This window comes from Ovis canadensis, chromosome 1 (genome assembly GCF_042477335.2).
Source record: "Ovis canadensis isolate MfBH-ARS-UI-01 breed Bighorn chromosome 1, ARS-UI_OviCan_v2, whole genome shotgun sequence".
In the NCBI taxonomy this organism is placed as follows: Eukaryota; Metazoa; Chordata; class Mammalia; order Artiodactyla; family Bovidae; genus Ovis; species Ovis canadensis.
Window position 1 is genome coordinate 78,695,151 of NC_091245.1, and position 22,852 is coordinate 78,718,002.

At 39.0% G+C, this 22,852-nt stretch overlaps 1 protein-coding gene across 1 annotated transcript; it reads left to right on the top strand.

Moving 5' to 3' along the window:
* Window positions 1-334: 334 nt before the first annotated feature.
* LOC138445148 (vascular cell adhesion protein 1-like) lies at window positions 335-22,416 on the top strand. Its single transcript, XM_069598926.1, has 9 exons — window positions 335-961; window positions 1,709-1,987; window positions 4,272-4,592; window positions 6,092-6,358; window positions 11,870-12,145; window positions 14,162-14,482; window positions 15,582-15,848; window positions 17,893-18,159; window positions 21,514-22,416. Exons 1-9 carry the CDS (start codon window positions 898-900, stop codon window positions 21,672-21,674), a joined length of 2,223 nt encoding a protein of 740 aa, XP_069455027.1. The 5' UTR covers window positions 335-897; the 3' UTR covers window positions 21,675-22,416.
* The last annotated feature ends 436 nt before the right edge of the window (window positions 22,417-22,852 follow it).

Sequence of the window (22,852 nt, forward strand, 5' to 3'; positions counted from 1 at the left end):
GCTACGCTGTCTCCCTTTTTAAAAATAATTCATCAAAAGAAAGTGTCTTTTCCTTTTCCTTGCAAGGGAAAATGTAGTCTCTGTCTTTGAATTGCAAACATATCTTCATAATGGACAAAAATCAGTTCACATGACATAGTGCCTGTTCAGCCACTTCAAGAACTAGAGTGTAATTTACTTTCTCTCTGTCTCTCTTCTCCCCAGTTGGATTCAGAAAATCTTATTCTGAAACAAACATTCAGTTCAGTTGCTCAGTCGTGTCTGACTCTTTGCGATCCCATGAATCACAGCACACCAGGCCTCCCTGTCCATCACCATCTCCCGGAGTTCACTCAGACTCACGTCCATCGAGTCCGTGATGCCATCCAGCCATCTCATCCTCAGTCATCCCCTTCTCCTCCTGCCCCCAACCCCTCCCAGCATCAGAGTTTTTTCCAATGAGTCAACTCTTCTCATGAGGTGGCCAAAGTACTGGAGTTTCAGCTTTAGCATCATTTCTTCCAAAGAAATCCCAGGGTTGAACTCCTGCTTCATGCAAAAATATCCTTTTGGAGGGAAAAGCAAGGGAAAGTTTTAATTTTTAGCCTTGGAAGTGTTTTCTTTTTCTATGATGGAGAAAGCAGTCTCAGTACTGAGTGCCATGGAAGGGGTTAATGCTGGACTTGGCTGGGTGTCAGTTAAACTTTTTTTCTGGCTCTGTTCCAGGTTTCCCCTTGAAGGGATTTTCCTCCGCTTTTGCATCTCTGCAACAAGACCCTATATAAAGAGCCGATTTTCTATTTCATTCCTCACTGAACCTCACTGGCTTTAAGAGCTCAAGACTCTTCCCAGGAAGCTTCAAGAGGAACAGAAAGAAGCGTTTGGAATCATTATTTTCCCATGAGAACAGCAGTGTAAATGCCTAGGAAGATGTTTGTGATCTTTGGAGTCTCAAATGTACTTTGGATGGTGTTTGCTGTTTGTAAGTTCTTCGTCTTGATTTGCTCGAGATGCTAGCATTTCATTTTAGCTCTGACTTTGATTTCAGTCACTTTGTTATGATAATAAAGAAAGGCAATGTGTGTACTTTGTCATTCATGTCCAACTCTTTGCAACTCCATGGACTGTAGCCCACCAGGTTTCTCTGTCCATGGAGTTTCTCCAGGCAAGAATCCTGGAGTGGGTTGCCATGCCCTCCTCCAGGGGCTTTTCCCAATCCAGGAATCAAACTCTGGTCTCCTGCATTTCAGGAGGGTTCTTTACTATCTGAGCCACCAGGGAAGCCCTGGATTTTTAAAGAATAGGAAAACTTAATTTAGCCTAACTTTTAATGTGCTACTGACTACTGCTATTAATATGTATGGTTATATTGTCATAGTTAGAGCAGCAAAGTTGTTGTTTTTTGAATTTTTAAAATGTTGCGTGAGTAATTGAACTCTGTTTCTAGGAAGGTCTGTCTCTTTAGTTTCCTACACCTGATAATGAGATAAAACTTGGCAAGTGACAAAACAACTGATAGATGGGCATCAAGGTCAGAAGTGAGAATTCTCAGAAGCAAAGATGATTTAAACAGCTTCTTTTGGCAGTGACTCCTGAGCTGCCTCGCGTTACTAGAAGCAGTTTAGGAAAGAGAGCAGTCAGATTTGAGTGTTATACTAGAACAGAGAAGAAGGAGTAGAATACTAAACAAACCAGTGGTAAGCTTGTTTTTGTCTTTTTGCCTTCACAGCTCAAGCTTTCAAAGTTGACATATTCCCAAACGAATCCAAAATTTTTACTCAGATTGGTGACTCTGTTTCACTGACTTGTAGCGCAACAGGCTGTGAGTCTCCATCATTTTCTTGGAGAACTCAGATGGACAGTCCACTGAACGGGAAGGTGAGAAATGAAGGTACCACATCCACGCTGATTATGGATCCTGTTAGTTTCGAGGATGAACACCAGTACCTGTGCACCGTGATTTGCGGGGCTATGAAACGGGAGAAAGCAATCCGAGTGGAAATCTACTGTGAGTACTTTAGTCAATATTTGATTTTTTCTCCATTTTGCTTTAAAATAAATTTTCTCAAAGAATAATTTTAAAAGAAAAAAAGAAAAAGGATACTCATGTCCAGATTCTTGGCTAGGGGACATAGTGCAGCAAGAAATCTAGAAGACAGCTGAATCTACCACCAGACTAGAGACCCAAATCTTGGCTTCTGTTTCCAACTCTACCATGAACATGGTGACTGCAGGTGAGGTTCAACTTCTCTAGGCTTCAGTTTTCCTAGCCATAAAGTGAAGTTTTCTAAGGTTCTTTTTATTTTATTCTTCTTTTTTGTGTGTGTGTGTGTTTAATTCGATCCAGTTGGTTTCTTACATGTGTACTTGTCCATATGTTCAAATGACTTATGAATTCTATACTTTAGGGATTTTCTATTTATTCTTATGCAATTTGGTCCTTAAAATTAGTTTAAAGTTTAAGGAGGAGAGATATAACTTAATACTGGGCTTTGGTACAAAAACTTCCCCCTTAGACAGAAGAAAAACATCTGCAAACTTTTCACTCATTTGACTTATGCAGAGATAAATTTAGAAGGTTTTATTTCTGTTTTTGTTCGGTGCCATTAACTCTTAATGCTCAACAGCTTAACCTCAAGGATATTTGGAAAATGAACTCGATTTGCCTAGTGAATGTGAATGAATAGCCTTTGTTTACTAGCCTACCAAAATGTATTTCAATCCATTCTCAATCCAGCAAGAAAGTTAGCAAAAAGGAGTGAAAAAATAACCTGAAGTACATCACTTGCATTCTGGTTACTGCTTCTGCCAGAAAACCGGAATCCTTGATAGTCATCTCTTTAGGAAGATCTTATTTGATTATCTTTTCTAATTATGTTGCTTTTCTTTTGCTATAGTGGAGCTCAACTTGGTCCAATAACCTTAACTGATTCTTCAATAATCCCTTATGTAGCTAATTCTTCTCAAGAAACTGTGTTTGGCCAGCTGCTTTCAATTATGCTGGTTGTACATGCAGAGTTTATGTTTCTGAGCTCCATGAAAGGCTCCCTTATGTAAATACAGGGGGAAGTAGCAGTTCTTACATTATCTGACAGCAAACTATGTGGATTATAGGCGCATTTCTTTCAGAATACAAGGGACAAAATTATCGGTGGAAAAAGGGAAAGTACTGTTTCTTCACATAACAAATTTTTACCACTTCCTTTGCCTCTCCTTGTAGGAACCAAATAGTTGAAGATTTAAAAATGAAAACGAAGGCCCTTCTGGCTTTAGTTATCTTGCCCGAAGTTTCTTTCTTTCTTTCTTCAAGAGTGTCTGTCTTTCATTATATTTAACAGTCCTGTCTCCATTCCACATTTGATTATAATATTTTTTAGAGTTGGGACCTTTGTGTTCTTCTTATTTCACAGTCTTAAATCAAGCCAATGTGTTACCATCATGGTGATTTGCAATGGAAAGCAGCCTTGCAAAGAAAGTAATGGCTCACTGAACTAGTGCTTTCCTTGCATTAAAAATTTCAAGTGGAATATTAGTTAGATGTTGAGTCAGGCATTTTGGAAGGCAAATCTGCCTTCTATAACTTAAAGATTGCACAGGTGTACGTTTCTGGTGGATGAATGCCTGTTCAAAAGCCAGTTATTTAGAGTTGCTCTTTTCATTTCTTAGCATGTCTTGCCTAATAATTATTCTTTGCAATGATATTCTAAGCTTCAGGTTCCTTATCTGAAAGATGAGGTATATCTACCCTGACCAAAATAAAAGACTGTGATATAACATAATGATGAAAGACTGTGATATAACACAATGAAAGTCCCAATAGTCATATGGAATAGTAAAAATCTTGAGTTTAAATCCCAGCTTCACCATTACTAGCTGTGTGACCTTAGGAAAGAGATGCAAATATGCCGAGTCTATGCTTTCATATCTATGGAATGTGGTATCTATTCCTTAGGGTTGTTGTGAGTATAGAATAAAGTCATCAGTGTTAAATGAATAGCACAGGGATGGGCACGTGTCAGTACTCAATAAGCGTAAGTTTCTTCTCCCTCCTTTTACTCTGCAACATGCAACCCTTTGTACATGCACGATCAGAACTGAAGAGCTCTCTAACAGATTGTTCCAATTTGGAATGCACCCCAAACCATGAAAGGCTATTTACACAATTCATTCTGCTGCATTAAGATCGTATTCACAAAAATATTAGACTCAGATTACGTTGATTTAAATCAGTAAGGGACTTTACACAATACGAACAAAAAATCCACATGCATGTACTCGTTCGACCTTTGCAGCTTTCTCTAAGGATCCAGAGATTCGTCTGAGCAGCCCCCCAGAGGTCGGGAAGCCAGTCACAGTCACGTGTTCGGTGCCTGATGTTTACCCTTTCGAAAGGCTGGAGATAGAGTTGTTGAAAAGCAACCGTTCCATGAAAGTACAGGAATTTCTGGAGCCTTCAGAAAAAAAGGCCCAAGAAACAAAGAGCTTGGAAGTGACCTTCTCGCCTACTGATGAGGATATTGGGAAAGCTCTTGTTTGTCAAGCTACATTACACATTTATGATGATGATTCTCCACCCAAAGAAAGGAAAACTATAAAAGAACTGGAAGTCTACAGTAAGTACTTCTGTCTGTCTATGGGAATATACTCTTGGATGTATACACCAATAAACCAAGCAGCTACAGTCAAGGAGAAACATGTTTGTAGTTTTTATATCATTTTGATTCACTGAGAGCATAATTCTTGTCAACTGCATACTTCAAAAAAAAGTGCACGGAATTAGGGTTGAGAAAGTTGAACTAACTCAAGGTATGGATGGCTCCATTAATTATGATTTTGGTTCACTTAATTTCTCAGTCTATCAAAGGAGAATAATAATAATACCGTTTGATTGGGAAGCTTCCCTGGTGACTCAGTTGGTAAAGAATCTGCCTGCAATGCAGGAGACCAGGGTTCTATCCCTGGATTGGGAAGATCCCATGGAGAAGGGAATGGCAATCCCCTCCAGTACTCTTGCCTATTAAATCCCATTGACTGAGGAGCCCTGCAGCTATAGCCCATGGGATCACAAGAGTCGAACCCTACTTGATGATTAAATCACCACCACCTGATTGGGTGGTGAGAAATAATAGGCTCAAGTGATAAAATGTTTTAAATTATGTGTTGTAAACTCTTACATCATGCATTGAAATATCAAAGTATAGAAGTTCTACAAGCAGCACTTAGTCTGTGTGTGAGTTTATATGAGTGTGCACACCTGGACACGTCTGCATGGGGTGGGAGGGAGGAGATGAGATTTGATTGTCTCCATTCTCTCAGATATGGCTGGGGGATTTGAGGCAGTCTTATAATCCCAAAGTTTTGTAAGAGTGACTCACTGTGCTCTGTTCTAGACGACAATGCTCTTGTCTTCTCTAAACACCGTAGTTAAAAGGAGCATTGCCTTCTATAATATGTCTAGCTGAGACAGAATGAGATGGAAAGGATTTTATCAATGTTTTGAGAAGAATAGTCAAAAATAGGAGATATTTTTCCTAGAGAATATAAAACTTGGAAATGAGAGCTATCATTAAGTATTTGACTGACTGTCATGTAGAAGTGAAATTTGGATTATTCTTTAGCAATAGAGGACTGAACTATGACCGGTGTATAGAAGTTAGTTACAAAGAGAAAGATTTTAGCTCAATAGAGGGAAAATGTTCTAATAATCAGAGCTGTCCAAAAATAAAACGGACAATATTTACTATAAGACTGTGGACTGCCTTGTGCACCAGAAGTATTGAAGCTGACTTGCATGAACATTTGGTGAGGAAGCTGAGCTGGAATTTATACCTTACCTGGGAGATTGAATCACATAACTCTAAGGGTTTTTCTTAATTTCTGAGTATCTATGGCCATCTGAAAACACCAAACATCAAAAAAAGGTAACTCCATCAAATCAGTCAGAAACTGGATTGACTAATTTTCATGACTCAGCAATTCTTTATGCTGGTTTGGCAGAGTAAGTTTGAAAGATTGAGAAAGCTGTAAATACAGTCCATGAGAGTATTTACAGTAGCCCTGTGGGACCATTATGATGCTTAGCAATGACTAATACTGTGTTCTGCCTTCTCAGTCTCACCCAAAGACACAGCTGTATCCGTGAATCCCTCCACAAGGCTGCAGGAAGGCGACTCTGTGACGATGACGTGTACCAGTGCAGGTCTACCAGCTCCACGGATTCTCTGGAGCAAGAAATTAGACAATGGGAATCTACAGCTCCTTTCTGAGAATGCAACTCTCACTTTAATTTCTATGAGGGCAGAAGATTCTGGGATTTATGTGTGTGAAGGAGTTAATCTGGTTGGGAAAGACAGAAAAGAGGTGAAATTAATTGTTCAAGGTAAGCAATAATTGAAAAAGGTGCCATCACTCAGATTTAAGCAATAGTGAAATAACTTCAATGCCAGAAATATTTCATTATGTTTTGAGCGAGTGAGTGAAGTTTCTCAGTCGTGTCCAACTCTTTGTGACCCCATGGACTGTAGCCTACCAGGCTCCTTCGTCCATGGAATTTTCCTGACAAGGGTACTGGAATGGGTTACCATTTCCTTCTCCAGGGGATTTTCCCAACCCAGGAATCGAACCCGAGTCAGTCTCCCACGCTGCAGGCAGACTCTACCGTCTGAGCCACCAGGGAAACCCTCATTATGGTTTACGATGACCCATTTGTCTGTTCTGTACTGTAGCACGATTATATACTCACCTTGCTCATGCTTTTTGGATGAAATCTTTTCTGGCAGAGCTTCCTTGGTTCTGCTGTTTTGGTTACTTTTCATTTCCCATCATTCTTTCGTTTCCTCAGTCCTGTCTTTCTCTCTTCCTTCTGCCCCTTGTATATTAGTATTCTCAGTTTCCCATTCTAGTCCTCCTCCCTTGTCACTTCCAATATTTGAGCTATGTATTAAGGATATATGCTGTTTACTCTGAGATTCGTGTTCCTATTCCATATCATCAAAACCTGTTGGTTCTACTTCAAAATGATCCCTCTTAGAATCTGACCTCTATTCAAACCTCTTGCCATAGCTTTACTTTATCATCTCTCATTTGGGCTCCTGAAAGATATTCTTAAATAACATTCACTGATCATCAGCTATATTCCAGGCACTTTACATATGTTTCCTGTGATCTTTAGGAAATGACTAAGGAGTAAGTACTTTGTATTTATTTTAGCGATCAGAGAATAATGTCTCACAGAGATTAATAATGGCTCTTATTTATTGTATCTAATACTTGCCAGGAATTTCCTTGCTACTTTATAAATATTACCACTTTAGGTTTTGCCACAACCTTATGAAGTGAATAAAAGCTCAGGCTCAGAATAGTTCACAATTTGCCACGTCAAGTAACTCATTAGTGGCATTTACTATGATTTTAACATAGACCCGTTTAACCTCCAAACTCCATGATTTTTTAACTATGGCTAATTGTTGTTAAATGGTCGCCCTACTATCATTCTGTCCCCCAACATAATCCTATGTACTGCTGCTGCTGCTGCTGCTGCTGTTAAGTCACTTCAGTCGTGTCTGACTCTGTGCAACCACATAGACGGCAGCCCACCAGGCTCCCCCGTCCCTGGGATTCTCCAGGCAAGAACACTGGAGTGGGTTGCCATTTCCTTCTACTACCAGAGCGATCTTCTTGAAACAAGAAGACTGCATATTTTATATGACTTCAACTTGACCCTAATTGCATATTAATTAAAACTCACGTTTCTTAAAATAGTTGCATAAAACTCTTCAGAATCTAGTCAGAAATGACCTTTGCATCTTTGTGGGTGACTCTGTGTCTGTTTATGCTGTAACTTCTGCTTCAAAGGTCCTTTCCTTCCTTATGTGGCAAAGTTTTAGCCATCCTTCAAGATCAAGCTCATGTCAGCCTCCCAATTCCAGTTTGTATTAGGCACCGCTAGTTTTTGATCCCTTCATGTACATTCAATACTTCTTATGAACTTGTATGTGCTTTTGTTCAGTTTCAGTTCAGTTGTTCAGTTCAGTTGCTCAGTCGTGTCCAACTCTGCAACCTCATGAACTGCAACACGCCAGGCCTCCCTGTCCATCACCAACTCCTGGAGTTCACCCAAACTCATGTCCATCGAGTTGGTGATCCCATCCAGCCATCTCATCCTCTGTCATCCCCTTCTGCTCCTGCCCACAATCCCTCCCAGCATCAGAGTCTTTTCCAATGAGTCAACTCTTCTCACGAGGTGGCCAAAGTATTGGAGTTTCAGCTTTAGCATCAGTCCTTCCAATGAACACCCAGGACTGATCTCCTTCAGAATGGACTGGTTGGATCTCCTTGCAGTCCAAGGGACTCTCAAGAGTCTTCTCCAACACCACCGTTCAAAAGCATCAATTCTTTGGTGCTCAGCCTTCTTCACAGTCCAACTCTCACATCCATACATGACTATTGGAAAAACCATAGCCTTGACTAGATGGACTTTAGTCGGCAAAGTAATGTTTCTGCTTTTCAATATGCTATCTAGGTTAGTCATAACTTTCCTTCCAAGGAGTAAGCATCTTTTAATTTCATGGCTGCAATCACCATCTGCAGTGATTTTGGAGCCCCCCAAAATAAAGTCTGACGCTGTTTCCACTGTTTCCCCATCTACTTCCTATGAAGTGATGGGACCAGGTGCCATGATCTTTGTTTTCTGAATGTTGAGCTTTAAGCCAACTTTTTCACTCTCCTCTTTCACTTTCATCAAGAGGCTTTTTAGTTCCTCTTCACTTTCTGCCATAAGGGTGGTGTCATCTGCATATCTGAGGTTATTGATATTTCTCCTGGCAATCTTAATTCCAGCTTGTGCTTCTTCCAGCTCAGCGTTTCTCATGATGTACTCTGCATATAAGTTAAATAAGCAAGGAGACAATATACAGCCTTGATGTACTCCTTTTCCTAATTGGAACCAGTCTGTTGTTCCATGTCCAGTTCTAACTGTTGCTTCCTGACTTGCATACAGATTTCTCAAGAGGCAGGTTAGGTGGTCTGGTATTCCCATCTCTTTCAGAAGTTTCCAGTTTACTGTGATCCACACAGTCAAAGGCTTTGGCATAGTCAATAAAGCAGAAATAGATGTTTTTCTGAACTCTCTTGCTTTTTCCATGATCCAGTGGATGTTGGCAATTTGATCTCTGGTTCCTCTGCCTTTTCTAAAACCAGCTTGAGCATCTGGAAGTTCACGTTCACGTATTGCTGAAGCCTGGCTTGGAGAATTTTGAGCATTACTTTACTAGCGTGTGAGATGAGTGCAATTGTGTGGTAGTTTGAGCATTCTTTGACATTGCCTTTCTTTGGGACTGGAATGAAAACTGACCTTTTCCAGTCCTGTGGCCACTGGTGAGTTTTCCAAATGTGCTGGCATATTGAATGGAGCACTTTCACAGCATCATCTTCCAGGATTTGAAATATCTCAACTGGAATTCCATCACCTCCACTAGCTTTGTTCTTGGTGATGCTTTCTAAGGCCCACTTGACTTCACATTCCAGGATGTCTGGCTCTAGGTTGTTCAGTTTAACATACATTAATTAAGGTGCCTTGTCCAAAAATCGAAGAATTGTGCTTGGTGCTAGGGGTATAGACATAAAAAGTTACAGTGATTACCCTAGAGGAACTTATAATCTAGAGATTGGCAGATGTATAAATAGATAATTTAAATATTTTTAGTAAGAGCCAATCCTTGTGTGAGTGCATCTTTCCATTAATCTGGAAACTCCTTAAAGTTAGGGACTATTGTATGTGTGTGTGTTTTACAAGTGCCTGCCATGTAGAGGTGCTCCGTAGACACTGAATGAATAACTTGTGAACATAAATTAAAAAACATACTTTTAAAATATGGAAACATGGAATTTGAACTTGCATGGCTAAAAAGATACAATTCAAACTCTCTCAAAAGATGAACCGGTTGGCTTTTAGGTCAGCATTTCTCAAGAAACCGGGAAAAACATTACACTGATAAAAGCATGTAAAGCTAATCTTTCATCTACCCCATGATTAGCTGTATCCCATTTCAATGTGAAAATGAAACATGGATTAGGCAGTGCTGCTCTCCCTTTTGCATCACAGGACATTAGCAACATTAAGTGCTGAAGAGAGAATCGAACTGCAGTTATCTTAGACCTGGAAGATCTTCTGGAGAAGTGGAGAAGGGAATGGCTACCCACCCTAGTATTCTTGCCTGGAGAATTCTGTGGACAGAGGAGCATGGAAGGCTATAGTCCATGGGGTCACAAAGAGTCGGCCACGACTAAGCGACTAACACTTTTTTCTATCTCAGAGTTACTCTTTCAGGAGTCACGAGTTTACATGGTAACATATGCAGCCGCTGTAAAATACAATCTGAGACCGTTCATAGGCAGGAAGTAGATCTTTATGTTCTCCATTCTCACATTAGCATATAAGGAATTCAGAAACACTGGTTACTGCTCTGAATGAACTTCTTCAAAAATCTGATAGCATGTCAGTTTGTTATGGTAATTTGAGGGAAGCATTCTTTGGAAGATACCGTAATGACCGTGTTAGACAAACCAAACTGAAAAAAATCTTCTGGCATGGATGAGAATCCTTCAAAATGTAGTGCCTTTGGCTTATGTATATGGTGTGATTTCTTTTTTCTATCTCTAGCCAGCTATTTACAAGGGCAAGTTTTTTAGTGAGTTTTCTGTGGAGTCTCACCTGTCACTTTAAGAGGTGCCCAACCAGTCCCACTTTTGCTAGGGGAATAAAGTCAAGATTTAAAATGATTTTTCTCCCTAGACAGTAATCATCCCACAGCAGGTGGGGTGCCCCGCTGGGATTGCATTGGTAGTCAAAGAACTTTCCTAGATATTTCAGACTTAGGAGTTTGCCCTGGCATTTCAGCCATTGAAATAATTATAAAGTATTTTTATGCTGTATTAAGCAAATTTAAGAGGTGGCTTGCATACCACTTTAATGCTTAGATTTTGACTTTTCAGTGTGATTCTGAAATCATACTGATTTCATACTGATAATGGGATTTCAGTATGTGTTTTCAGTGTGATTCTGTGTGACTTTCACGTTACAGCTTTATTCTGTTCATACAGAAGCTCTAAATACTGGTCTGTTACAGGTATTGTTTCTAATCAGAAGCCATGTTTATATAGCTTTTTTTCAGTACTTTCCTTAGATTTGGTTTTATCTCCACTTGAGGATATTTTGATTTAGTTGTTCAAGTGAAAAGCTGGGATCTTAAATGAGACTCACGTGGCTTCAAGTCCTAATTTTGCCACTTGGTTGGGTGAAGTTATTTTTCCTCAAGAAGAAAGGGGAGGAGAAGGAAAAGGAGGAAGGGAAGGAAAATAAGGAAAAGTAGAATGAGACACTGAGAGTCAAGGAGAAGAAGCAATGATACCAGACCCTGAAGTTGTGTGGATTAAATAAGATAACAGGGGAGCCTGGTGGGCTGCCATCTATGGGGTCGCAAAGTCAGACACGACTGAAGCGACTTAGCAGCAGCAGCAGCATTCATATATGTAAAGTGGTTTAAGCAGTGCTTGACACACTGGAACCTTATATTTTTGAGCTATTGTCCCATAGTTATAAGAATATTATAAATACATTTGGGTAGAGAATGAATTTTTGTTATGAAAAGGTGCCAATCTCTGTCTTGACACATTTTTATCCCTGTTCATTCTGTTGAATGAATGAATCACAGCACTTTGTATGTTTGTTCTTAAAAGATATGGTTCCCTTCCTGATAGTTCCAATGTGGAAAGGAGTAGTATATTCTTGGCACAGATGTTAGCTAAAAAGAAGTCAGAAAAAAAAAAAACCACTGTATATTGAACTTTGGTGAAAGAATTTTATTTTTTCTTGTCCTTTTCTCCCCACCAGAGAAAATGTTTACTGTTGAGATCTCTCCTGGACCCCAGATTGCTGCTCAGATTGGCCACTCAGTCGTGTTGACTTGTGATGTCAGGGACTGCGAGTCCCCATCTTTCTCTTGGAGAACCCAGATAGACAGCCCTCTGAACGGGAAGGTGAGGAGCGAGGGCTCCAAGTCCATGTTGACCCTGAGCCCTGTGAGTTTTGAGCATGAACATTTTTACCTGTGCACTGTGATGTGTGGGCAAAAGAAACTGGAAAAGGGAATCCAGGTGAAGCTCTACTGTAAGTAGATTTCAAAATTGTTTACTGTTTTTTTTGTTGTTGTTGTTGTTCCCGGTTCCATTGAAAGAAGCAGAATGGAAATCTGTGATACACAATAAGATCTTTGTGTTTAGGAAGGAAATTTAGCACTGTGAATGGTTCTCAAATCTCCAAACCAAAGTTTTTGATGCAACTTTGATGTATATATTACATATGAATCCAGCCTCCCTGACCCTTAGTTTGTGTCTTGTCTATACGCTCTCATCATGGACTTGAACATACTGCATACCACCCTACTCTGGTTGTAAATGGTGTGTACAGAGATGATTGTCTGCAAAGGGTAAAAACAGTGCCCATTCAGATAATGGGGTGGGATGATGAATTATTCGAATTGGAGGGTGAGGCCCAAAACTACTGTTTTGAAGGCACATTTGAAAGCCAATTGGCAGGATGGAGACATGAGGCAATGCAGAGCAGGAGAAAACCTGGGAGGTAGAATGATCACCGGGGATGGTCAGCACAGCAGCTGAGGTGAAAAGAAGAACCAGAAGATTGCACTGGATTTGAGTATTGATTTGTACCACATACATATACTACACTTCTTGCTGTTCCTGTCACCTTAACAAAATCGTAGAGCTTCAAATCTCTATGAATTGCTGGAATTCCTCAGTTTATAATGAATGAGGACAAGATACTCAAAGTGATCAGAAAGTTCCCTGGTGGCTCAGACGGCAAAGAATCCACCTGCAATGCAAGAAATGCGAGTTCGATCCCTGGGTCAGGAAGATCATTTGGAAGAGGAAATGGCAACTCACTCCAGTATTCCTGTCTGGAGAATTCCATGAACAGAGGAGCCTGGGGGTCTGCATAGTCCACGGGGTTGCATAGAGTCAGACAGGACTGAGCGACTAAGCACAGCACACAGTGCGTACATTCTGCCTTGTTTTTATTCGGCAGAATCCAAGAGAACAACTGTGGATATTTTCCTCCAGAAATGCGGCCCAAACTTGTGTTACCTCTCAGGATTTTGCTCAAAATGAGTTAGAGTATGTCTGTAAAGGGATTTGAATCTCTCAAAAGACAGTTTAATTTATTGCTTTATCATGTTACCAAGAGTCCAGGAGCTGCTGATGCAGGCACACTCCCAACAGCGATGAGAACCAGCAGTGAAGCCTTATGGTCATGTGGAAACATTAGAGAATCTGTCACTTGACAACGTTTTGCTTCAGGAGAAAAAAATTTTAGCATTGCTCTTGATAACTGTTCTCATCTTACTTTTATTGATTTGTATCAAGATGTGTTATAAATATTACTTAGAGTCTGAATCTCTCATATTTTTTTCTGAACTACAAGTATTATTCAAGAAACATTTAAAACTTTCTGCCTAAACCTTGCCATTCAAAATAAAAATGTCTAAACTGCATTGCTCTGTGAAACCATGCCTGGCCTCTGAGGTCAAGGAAATAGGAATTCTGATCTCAGCTGGGTGACTTACTAGATATGATGTCAAATGGCAGACTCTTAGCCTTTATAAGTTTAATAAGTCTCCGCAGCTATCAAATACATTCTCTGTGCATTTTTCTAGCTTTAAAATAAGTTAATACCCATTAGATTACGCTGTTTCAAAGACTGAGATAATGAATATTAAGGGACTAGCACATAATAAACATGCAATACATCATGGAAAATATTTAAAATGTTTAAAATATATGTATACTAAGTAAGATGGTGGAAGCTGATATGTCCTTTGAAAAGACTAGTCCTTAGCTGTCAGCAAGACTGTATCGCTAAGGAGAGAAGAGTAAGAAGTATATTTATTTCTTGATGATTTGATGTGCTAGGTATTTTTTGTTTCCAGCATTATTTATATTTAGTATCATAAATATTTATATTTAATGTTGTGATGCATCTATTAGTAATGATTTTATCCCAGGTGAATTAAAACCTTCACTTTGAGAACTTTGCATTTAATAAAAATTAGTTCTGTTTTTCTTCTAGTGTCACGTATAAACCTCATATTTTGCTTAATATTTGCAGCCTTCCCTAGTGATCCAGAAATTGAAATGAGTGGTCCATTAGTGAGTGGAAACCCAGTCACTGTAAGCTGCAAGGTTCCTAATGTGTATCCTTTTGACCGGCTGGAGATTGAATTGTTTAAAGGGGAGAGTATTATGATGAATAAAATCTTTTTGGAAGATGCAAGTAAGAAAGCCCTAGAGACCAAGAGTTTAGAGATGACCTTCATCCCCACTACTGAAGATACTGCAAATGTTCTTGTTTGTCTGGCTCGGTTACCTATTGATGAAATGGAATTTGAACCCAAACAAAGGCAGAGTACACAGATACTTTATGTTAATGGTAAGTACATGTATGATGTATCCACAATTTAATGTGAATTTTTTTTGATCATGTTTTCCAGGTAATAGTTAACATGAAGTTCATGGTTAAAACCATTGTGAAATGAAATAATTGAAAAGAAACTACAAAATAATGATTTTATATTTTTAAACAACCCTCAAACTTAAAACAACTGTTTATTTGCATGTGATTCTAAGCTGGCAGTTTGGGAAAAGATCAGATGAGCAGTTTATTCAATACGATGTCAGATGAACTCACATATTCATTTTCAGTCTGTTGGAAGTTCAGTGGGGGATGGTCTCAGGTAGCCTCACTTACAAGCCTGGGCCTTCTCTGGGAGTTCCTGGACCTTCCTTTCTTCATATGAAGGGAGGTAGCATAGATCTAGTCACCAGAGTGCAGGGCTTCAAGAGAGTGAAAATGAAGGTGGCTTCTTGGGGCTTAGACTTGAAAGTCCTGCAGAGTTACTTCTTCCAGGGTATATTGGTCAAAGTTAGTCACAAGGACAGCCTAGATTCAAGAGGTAGACAAATAGAGTCCACCTTTTCACAGGCGATTTACATAGTTCATGTTCATGTTTAATGTACTATAAATGTCAATACATACTATCATTGACCATCCATTCTTTGACAACAAGAATGTTTCTATAGAATTTATTTCCACTAGAAAATATCCATGATATGTTCATATTCTACTCTGGATCATTCTGTATAGGGCTTCCATGGTGGGTCAGTGGTAAAGAATCTGTCTGCTAATGCAGGAGACTGGGTTCAATCCTTGGGTTGGGAAGATCCCCAGGAGAGGAAATGGCAACCTATGTCAGTGTTCTTGCTTGGGAAATCCCATGGACAGAGAAGCCTGGCAAGCTACAGTCCACGGGGTCACAAAGAATCAGACATGACTTAGGGACTAAACAACAAAGACAATCATTTTGTTTCTGCTAAAGTAAATGAGGGCAGAAAACTCCTTTGGTAAACTTATCAAGATTTATAAACTGTTCTAATCCACAAATACATAGCCAAGTTTTGCAACACTGATAGAAACTCTTTGGAACTTGGGGTATAAACAGCCAAGCTAACAAGTGTTCCTACCTTTTCAGTTGCTCCCAGGGATACAACCATCTCGGTCAGTCCCTCCTCCATCCTGGAGGAAGGTAGTTCTGTGAATATGACATGCTCTAGCAATGGCCTTCCAGCTCCCAAAATCCTGTGGAGCAGGCAGCTAAGTAATGGGGATCTACAGCCTATTTCTGAGAACGCAACACTTACCTTCATGTCTACAAAAATGGAAGATTCTGGTATTTATGTCTGTGAAGGCATTAACCAGGCTGGAATAAGCAGAAAAGAAGTCAAATTAATTATCCAAGGTGAGCGAGAGTGATTAAATGAGTTATTAGTTATGAGTCTTATTTTGGTTGTGTTACTGGTTTTGAATAAAGTCCTTTTAAAACAAATTTTCTAAAACAAAATGCACTAAATGTTTTCAAGAGCTCTGCATGGAAATCTGGAATAGCACTTCTTCATGAGCCATTCCAAGTCACTTATCCTAAAATTCTTTCAACCTCAAGTGGAAGGCTAGCTCTAGGAACTGTGCCAAGAGTTCCAGTTACACTTATGAGGCACTGATTATGGTGTTGAAAAAAGGATAGGAAGATGTATATACATATTTTGGAATTACTTAGGGCCCAGGAGGCACTAGTGTTAAAGAATCTGCCTGTCAGTGCAGGTTAGATGTAAGATGTGGGTTTGATCCCTGGATCGGGAAGATCCCCTGGAGGAGGGCACGGCAACCCACTCCAGGATTCTTGTCTGGAGAATCCCATGGACAGGAGAGCCAGGTGAGCTATGCTCCATAGGGTTGCAGAGTCGGACATGACTGAAGCGACTTAGCACCTAGCATACAAAATCACCTTATCCAACTGGATTAAATTCCTCATGGTAATCTCATAAGATGTCTGCTAGGATTTGCTTAGAAGCCTAAGAAGGCACTTACACCTTTTATAAATTCAGAGATTGAGTAGCACTGACCTTTCAGTCTGATTCATAAATTTAATGGCACAGAATCACCAGGATGGATTAAGTTAGGAGATCCAGACCTATTCTTTTCAGTATGGAGAGGCAAAACTGAGAACAAAATAATTTCTAGTTGACAGGTTGAAGCTCTAGGCGGTTTTGGGCAAAGTCATGAAGTGGTCAATTTGGATTTCCCTCATATCTTCCCTTTTGGGGTTCGAGGTCCTCTTCTTCACTAGGGCTGTCAGTTCCTCTCTTATCCCTCAGTATTATTTCCACTAAGGTGTTAGTGACTGTCTTGTTACCTTGTTACATTAATTATTTGTATTTTAAAGGAAAGGAAGAAACTTGGAAGAATGATGCACTACGGTAAAGAAAGCTCTTAGGATGTAGCTTTGGTTGAGGAAAGAGTATCAAGTCACAAAGCAAATAATCTTAAAGGGAACCTCACTTATAAAATGGTGATGTGGTACCTCCCTCCACAGGTTACATATTAACAGAGATGTTGTATGTCAGATGCTAAGCTGAGGATAACAACTGTGTGTTAAGGATTGTAAGAGCCATCTCTGCACAGCTTAATTTCTTTATCTGGAATGATCTAGCTCAAAACTCAGAAGCCTTTTATACTTCAAGAAATAGTTGCATAACTTAGTGATCAAAAAAAGTGTTATTTTCCACATTTGAAATCTCCAACTGTTTTTAAACACCCATTTGTTGGCTAAGGTTGGTTAAGAATTACATTAAGGCTGCAGTCCCCAAACTTTTTGGCACCAGGGACTGGTTTTGTGGAAGACAGTTTTTCCATGGGTGGGGAGGGGCTCATTTCAGTGTGATTCAAGTGCAGAAGGGTTCATTCTTCTATGAGACTCTCATGTTGCCACTGATCTGGCAGGAGGTGGAGCTCGGGTGGTAATGCTAGCCACGGGGTGGGAGTGTAAATACAGATGAAGCGTCACTTGTCTGCTGCGCACCTCCTGCTTGTGACTGGTTAGTTAGTTAGTTAAGTCGCTCAGTCGTGTCCGACTCTTCGTGACCCCATGGACTGTAGCCCACCAGGCTCCTCCGTCCATGGGATTCTCCAGGCAAGAATATTGGAGTGGGTTGCCTGCTTGTGACTGGGTTCCTAATAAGCCGCAGACTGGTACCAGGCCATGGCCTGAGGGTTTGAAACCCTTGTATAAGGGACATGAGAGAAGCATAAGATGTCTTATTTTATTAAAAATATGATCATTTATAAGAATCCAGGAAATGTTTGACTTCTTTAATTGTCCCTCTAAATATTTAATGCAAACAGTAAGCACTAATACCATCTTGACAACTATTGTTACTGTCATTAAATTAATTTGGAATTTGTTTCTATTTCATTCAATCAGAGGTATCTTTAAATTCTTTCCACAGTTGCTCCAAAAGATATACAACTTACAGCTTTTCCCTCTGAGAGTGTCAAGGAAGGAGACACTGTCATTATCTCCTGTATATGTGGGAATGTTCCCCCAACTTTGATAATTCTGAAGAAAAAAGCAGAGACTGGCTATACAGTGCTAAAGTCTACAGGTGGTGCCTATACCATCCACAGGGCTCAGTTAGAGGATGCGGGAGTATACCAGTGTGAATCTAAAAATGAAGTTGGCTCACAGCTAAGGAGCCTAACACTTGATGTTAAAGGTTAGTTAGTTTTTCTTTTGTTGCTGTTGTTGTTTGTTTCTTGTTATTTTTATAACAGGTCTGAAGCTTGGTGGGTTGTAAAGAATTTCAAGGGTTAGATGAATGAGTTGGCAAAATGGAACTGAATTCCATGTCAATTTTGGTTATTTCTTAGTGTTTCCTAAAATAATCATGTACAGGTGCTCTATCCTAAGGAGGTTAGCCAGGATGCTGACATTTATCATAAATCAGTGTAGAATTCCCATTTGCTATTTGAAACATTGACAATTTATCATTGGTCTCAGAGGTCTTGCATTTCTTGCGTGTTTAAATGTATTTTCAAAATCTTTCTTTGGGAGTTATAGGGAAACTAAAGAAGTAGAATTGGCACATGGAAAAAGAAAGGTTTATCTAGACCCTTTTCCTTCCTACCCGAAGACAGTGTTACTCTCTGAACAAGAAGTGACTGCATATTTTCCGGATGGACTCTTTTCTGGATTTGAGAATGATGATCTTCATGCTGAACAATGTAAAGGAGTCTCTAGACTACAGAATTACTTCCTTAGAATATCTAAGCTCCTTGTCCATCCTGCTGTATTCTGATGGAGAAAGGGAAGGAGGGGGCAACGCCCCAGCAGAGGAATTTCAGGGGCCAGCTTAATTTCAATCCATCTGTGAACTCAGTAGGATCTGTTGATCTTATTAGCGGAAGTAGAAAGTGTCAGGGTTAATTGCCCAGTCTTCCACTCCTTGAGTGGTAAGGAGCTCCTACTGTGTACTGGAAGCCAGACTTGAAATAAACATGATTGTAAACAAATACAACTTTTGAGAGCCTTTGGCACTGGGCTCCCAGAGACAACAAGTATCAATGTAAAGAGAATTTAAGCTTGGGTCAGGAAATGGGTTCAAATTTTACTCATCTCATCAAATCTCTCAAGATTATAAGCTTTACCATGTTTTCTGTCTTCACAATACCTCCTCGAAACACAACAATATCCTTTGTATCATGTCACTCAAAATGACACAGGGATGTATATAATCAATGCTTCCAGATTTCTGGATGATTGAGATCTCAGTTATGAGTAGGTTGAAATCCATCTATTCCTATTTAATCCTTGATGTCTCCAGACCACCTTTAATTAAGCCTAGTTCCAGGGACTTGGATTCCTAACATTTTTATAATTCTTTTTGTAGTTAATGATTCTCTTTTAAAGACATATCAAAGCTTCTTCTCCTCTTTTTAACTTTCTCATACATTGTTGTCTTTTCTAATTGCTTTATTAAGTTGATAACTTTACATATTTGCTATTTTTCACTCATTAGTTAAATGAACAATTAAGGCACATTGTGGGCACTCAGCTAGAACCTTCAAACTAAATATGGCTTCAACTAACTACAAATGAATGGAAATAAAAATTTGACATTTTCCTGGGAATTTTGAACTAGTCATCCTTTGCATTTAGCTGAGATTTTAAACTAATTTTGGTTTATTTTGCTTTAGAAATACATTTGCTCGAATGTATTTCAATGATAGAAATGTTTGGGAGTCTTTAGAATTTTCAGTATTGATACAGTTAATAGAAAACTATATTTGAAGGTTGCCCTGGTAACCAACTCAGCAGCAAAAATGTACTGCAGATGCCTGAGGGGAAAAACCAAAGGCAAAAGACAGTATAATACTTATTAAATTGAAAACAATAGGATCAGAAATACCATTGCCTGCCATGTCATCAGTACTGATGCCTAAGCATAATTACGATAATGTACATGTCTTTAAAATATTACTCTCATACTCTTAGTTCTACTCTAGTAAGGAAAAGTAGAAAAATAGGGTAATTATCATTATGTTTATGATGAAGTTTTTTTAACGTCAATAATCAGCTTCCCTTCATCTGACCCTGGTGATTCTTTTCTTCTTGGTTGACAATTGGTGATTAGAAACCTCTAGAAGTAAAGCAGTGATTATCAATGTCAAATCATTCATTTCTTCTCGAACAGAAACAATATAGAAGCCTCTTGAAGAAACTTACTATTTATGAGGCCATACTGTGCATGAAAACATAAATATAAATAGAGATAAATTGCCAGTAAATACCATGCTGTCTTCTTCAGATGTTCTTATAAGGTTAAAATGTTAAATACTATTGTAACTGTCAGAAGATTTTTAGTATAGTAGGAAGAGTACTAATTTAAAAGTTTTGTGACACTATTACTTTATGAACTTGATTTATAACTAAATGACAATGACAGGATGTAGAAAGAAAACAATATATATTGATATTCAAAAGATATTTATTGGGGGGAAAAAGATATTTATTGGGTGCAAGTTACTCCAAGCAGTGAGCCAGTTACTAGCTTTTGAGTGGTGGATCAAAAGAAACTAGATACATGCCCTTATGTAATTCAGTCTGAAGGAGGGAACAAAAATTAATAGATAATCAAACACACAAATGTTTAAATGTAAGCTGTGATGAGGGCTGTGGAGGGAAATGTAGTGGGCTATAAAAGCTTAAAGGGAAAAAAGTGCACTGTTGTTGTTCAGTCACTTACTTGTGTCTGACTCTTTGCGACCCCATGGTCTGCAGCATGCCAGGCTTCCATGTCTTCACCATCTCCTGGAGCCTGCTCAGACTCATGTCCATTGAGTCGGTGATGCCACTCAACCATCTCATCCTCTATTGCCCCCTTCTCCTCCTGTATGTTAAGATTCCTAATTTAGGCTGGTGGTAATGCAGGTCAGAGAATGCCTCTCTGAGGCAGTAACACTTAAGCAAAAATATAAAGCTATCCAGAGAACTACATATTGTCAAGAAATGATATAAATGCTGAAGAGGAATAATGTATATTAAGATGCCCTGCTCCAGAGATACAAAATATAAAATTTTCTATATATTTCTAAAAAAAACCATTGGGAAGAATTATTTCTCGTATTATCTCATACATGATATTTGACTATAATGGTTGCACTGTAGGTATTTCAAGACCTTTCTCGAAGACTTGGTTAGTTATTTTAATTCATTAATAATCAGAGTCCTAGTTCTTTACAAACACTCTTGTCCCATTCTTACTCTTCTAAATGAGCCCTAAAAAGTTGCACCCTTTCTTCCATCCTGTTCCTGGACCTGCATCTATGTGAATCCAAGTTTGTGAAAGTTAGCAGCTGTCATCTTTAGACTCATTATGACCATAGCTACTGCTGATTATTTCATTAATTCAGGGAAATGTGTATTTGAGTTCTATTGGTTCTTATCACTGATTTAATTCACTTTTTTCCAGAGAACTAGTGGTACTGTTAAAAGAAAACTTGTGACAGTAATTATTAAACAGTTTCTTTTCATACCAGACATTGATTGTATCCATCTTGTTATTTTCCAGGAAGAGAAAGTAACAAGGACTATTTTTCTCCTGAATTTCTCGTGCTCTATTGTGCGTCTGCCTTAATATTAACTGCCATTGGAATGGTTACTTACTTTGCTAGAAAAGCCAACATGACAGGGTCATACAGTCTTGTAGAAGCACAGAGAACAAAAGTGTAGCTAATGCTCGAAATGTTCTACCAAAGATGCCATCAGTCCAGATGCTCGATACTGCTCATCATTCCACGAGGAAAACAGAGACTGGTAGTTCAGGCTTCCTTGAGTGCAGTGAACGCTGGGAGAGAAATGGCTGCCTATGGCCCTCACTGTGAGCAAGAAGCCAAAGGAAAGTTTTTGCTTAAAAACCAGGCACTACCATTGAGATGACTGGAGCAATTTCTTGATGTGTATATACAATAACATGATTTGTATATATGTAAAACTATGCTGTAGCAAGGTTGCTTGGAATATCAGCACACTAGAGTCACTATATCTAAAATTATTAAAATGTTGCTTGAACTGATTGTTATAACTTAATCATCTTAATATCAACTGGCAGCTGAACTATGTCATCTTTTTAATATTTTATTTCCTTTAATAAAATTTTATTCCTATTAAGTTCATGGGCAACAATTTCATGTTGTGTAAAGATGCCAGGGTTTTATATTGTCATAGACAAATGATAAACCAAGAGGGCACTGGGTTGACTTTCAGGTACTAAACACTTCAATCTATGGTATAATGGTTAACTGGATTTCTCTGGGTGGTACTGACATGGTATAGAGACATTTTTTGATGTTGTTTGTTCATCAGACTCTTGTGTAATTTTCCCAAGTGGTCTAAAAATGCAACCTTTTTTGATTTTCGTTTGTAAATGTTTAGGGTTTTTTGTATAGTAAAGCGATGATTTCTGGAATTGAAAGAGTTGTGTGTTTATTTATTATAAGTCGCCTCCTTTAATCACGTTGTAGCTCTTTTGGTAATGTCAAGTTCCAAATACTGGAGAGTTCAAGCCCATAGAAATATCTACTTGAAGTGTGGTCCTCAGATTACTTTTATCAGAATCACCATGAGAACTTTACAGATATTTACTTATCTTGGGGCCATCCTAACCTATTTAATTGAAATACCTGGTTTAGTAGCCTTGGAACCTACAATTAAAAAAATTTTTTTTAATATAGTATGCACATAAGGAGTGAATGCAGATGAACATGGACATGTTAAAGGGTAGCAAGTGAACACCTTTACCATTAAAGCGAAGAGATAGAGCATGACTGCTCTTCAGAGCCTCTTGTTGCTGCTGCTGCTGCTAAGTCGCGTCAGTTGTGTCCGACTCTGTGTGACCCCAGAGACAGCAG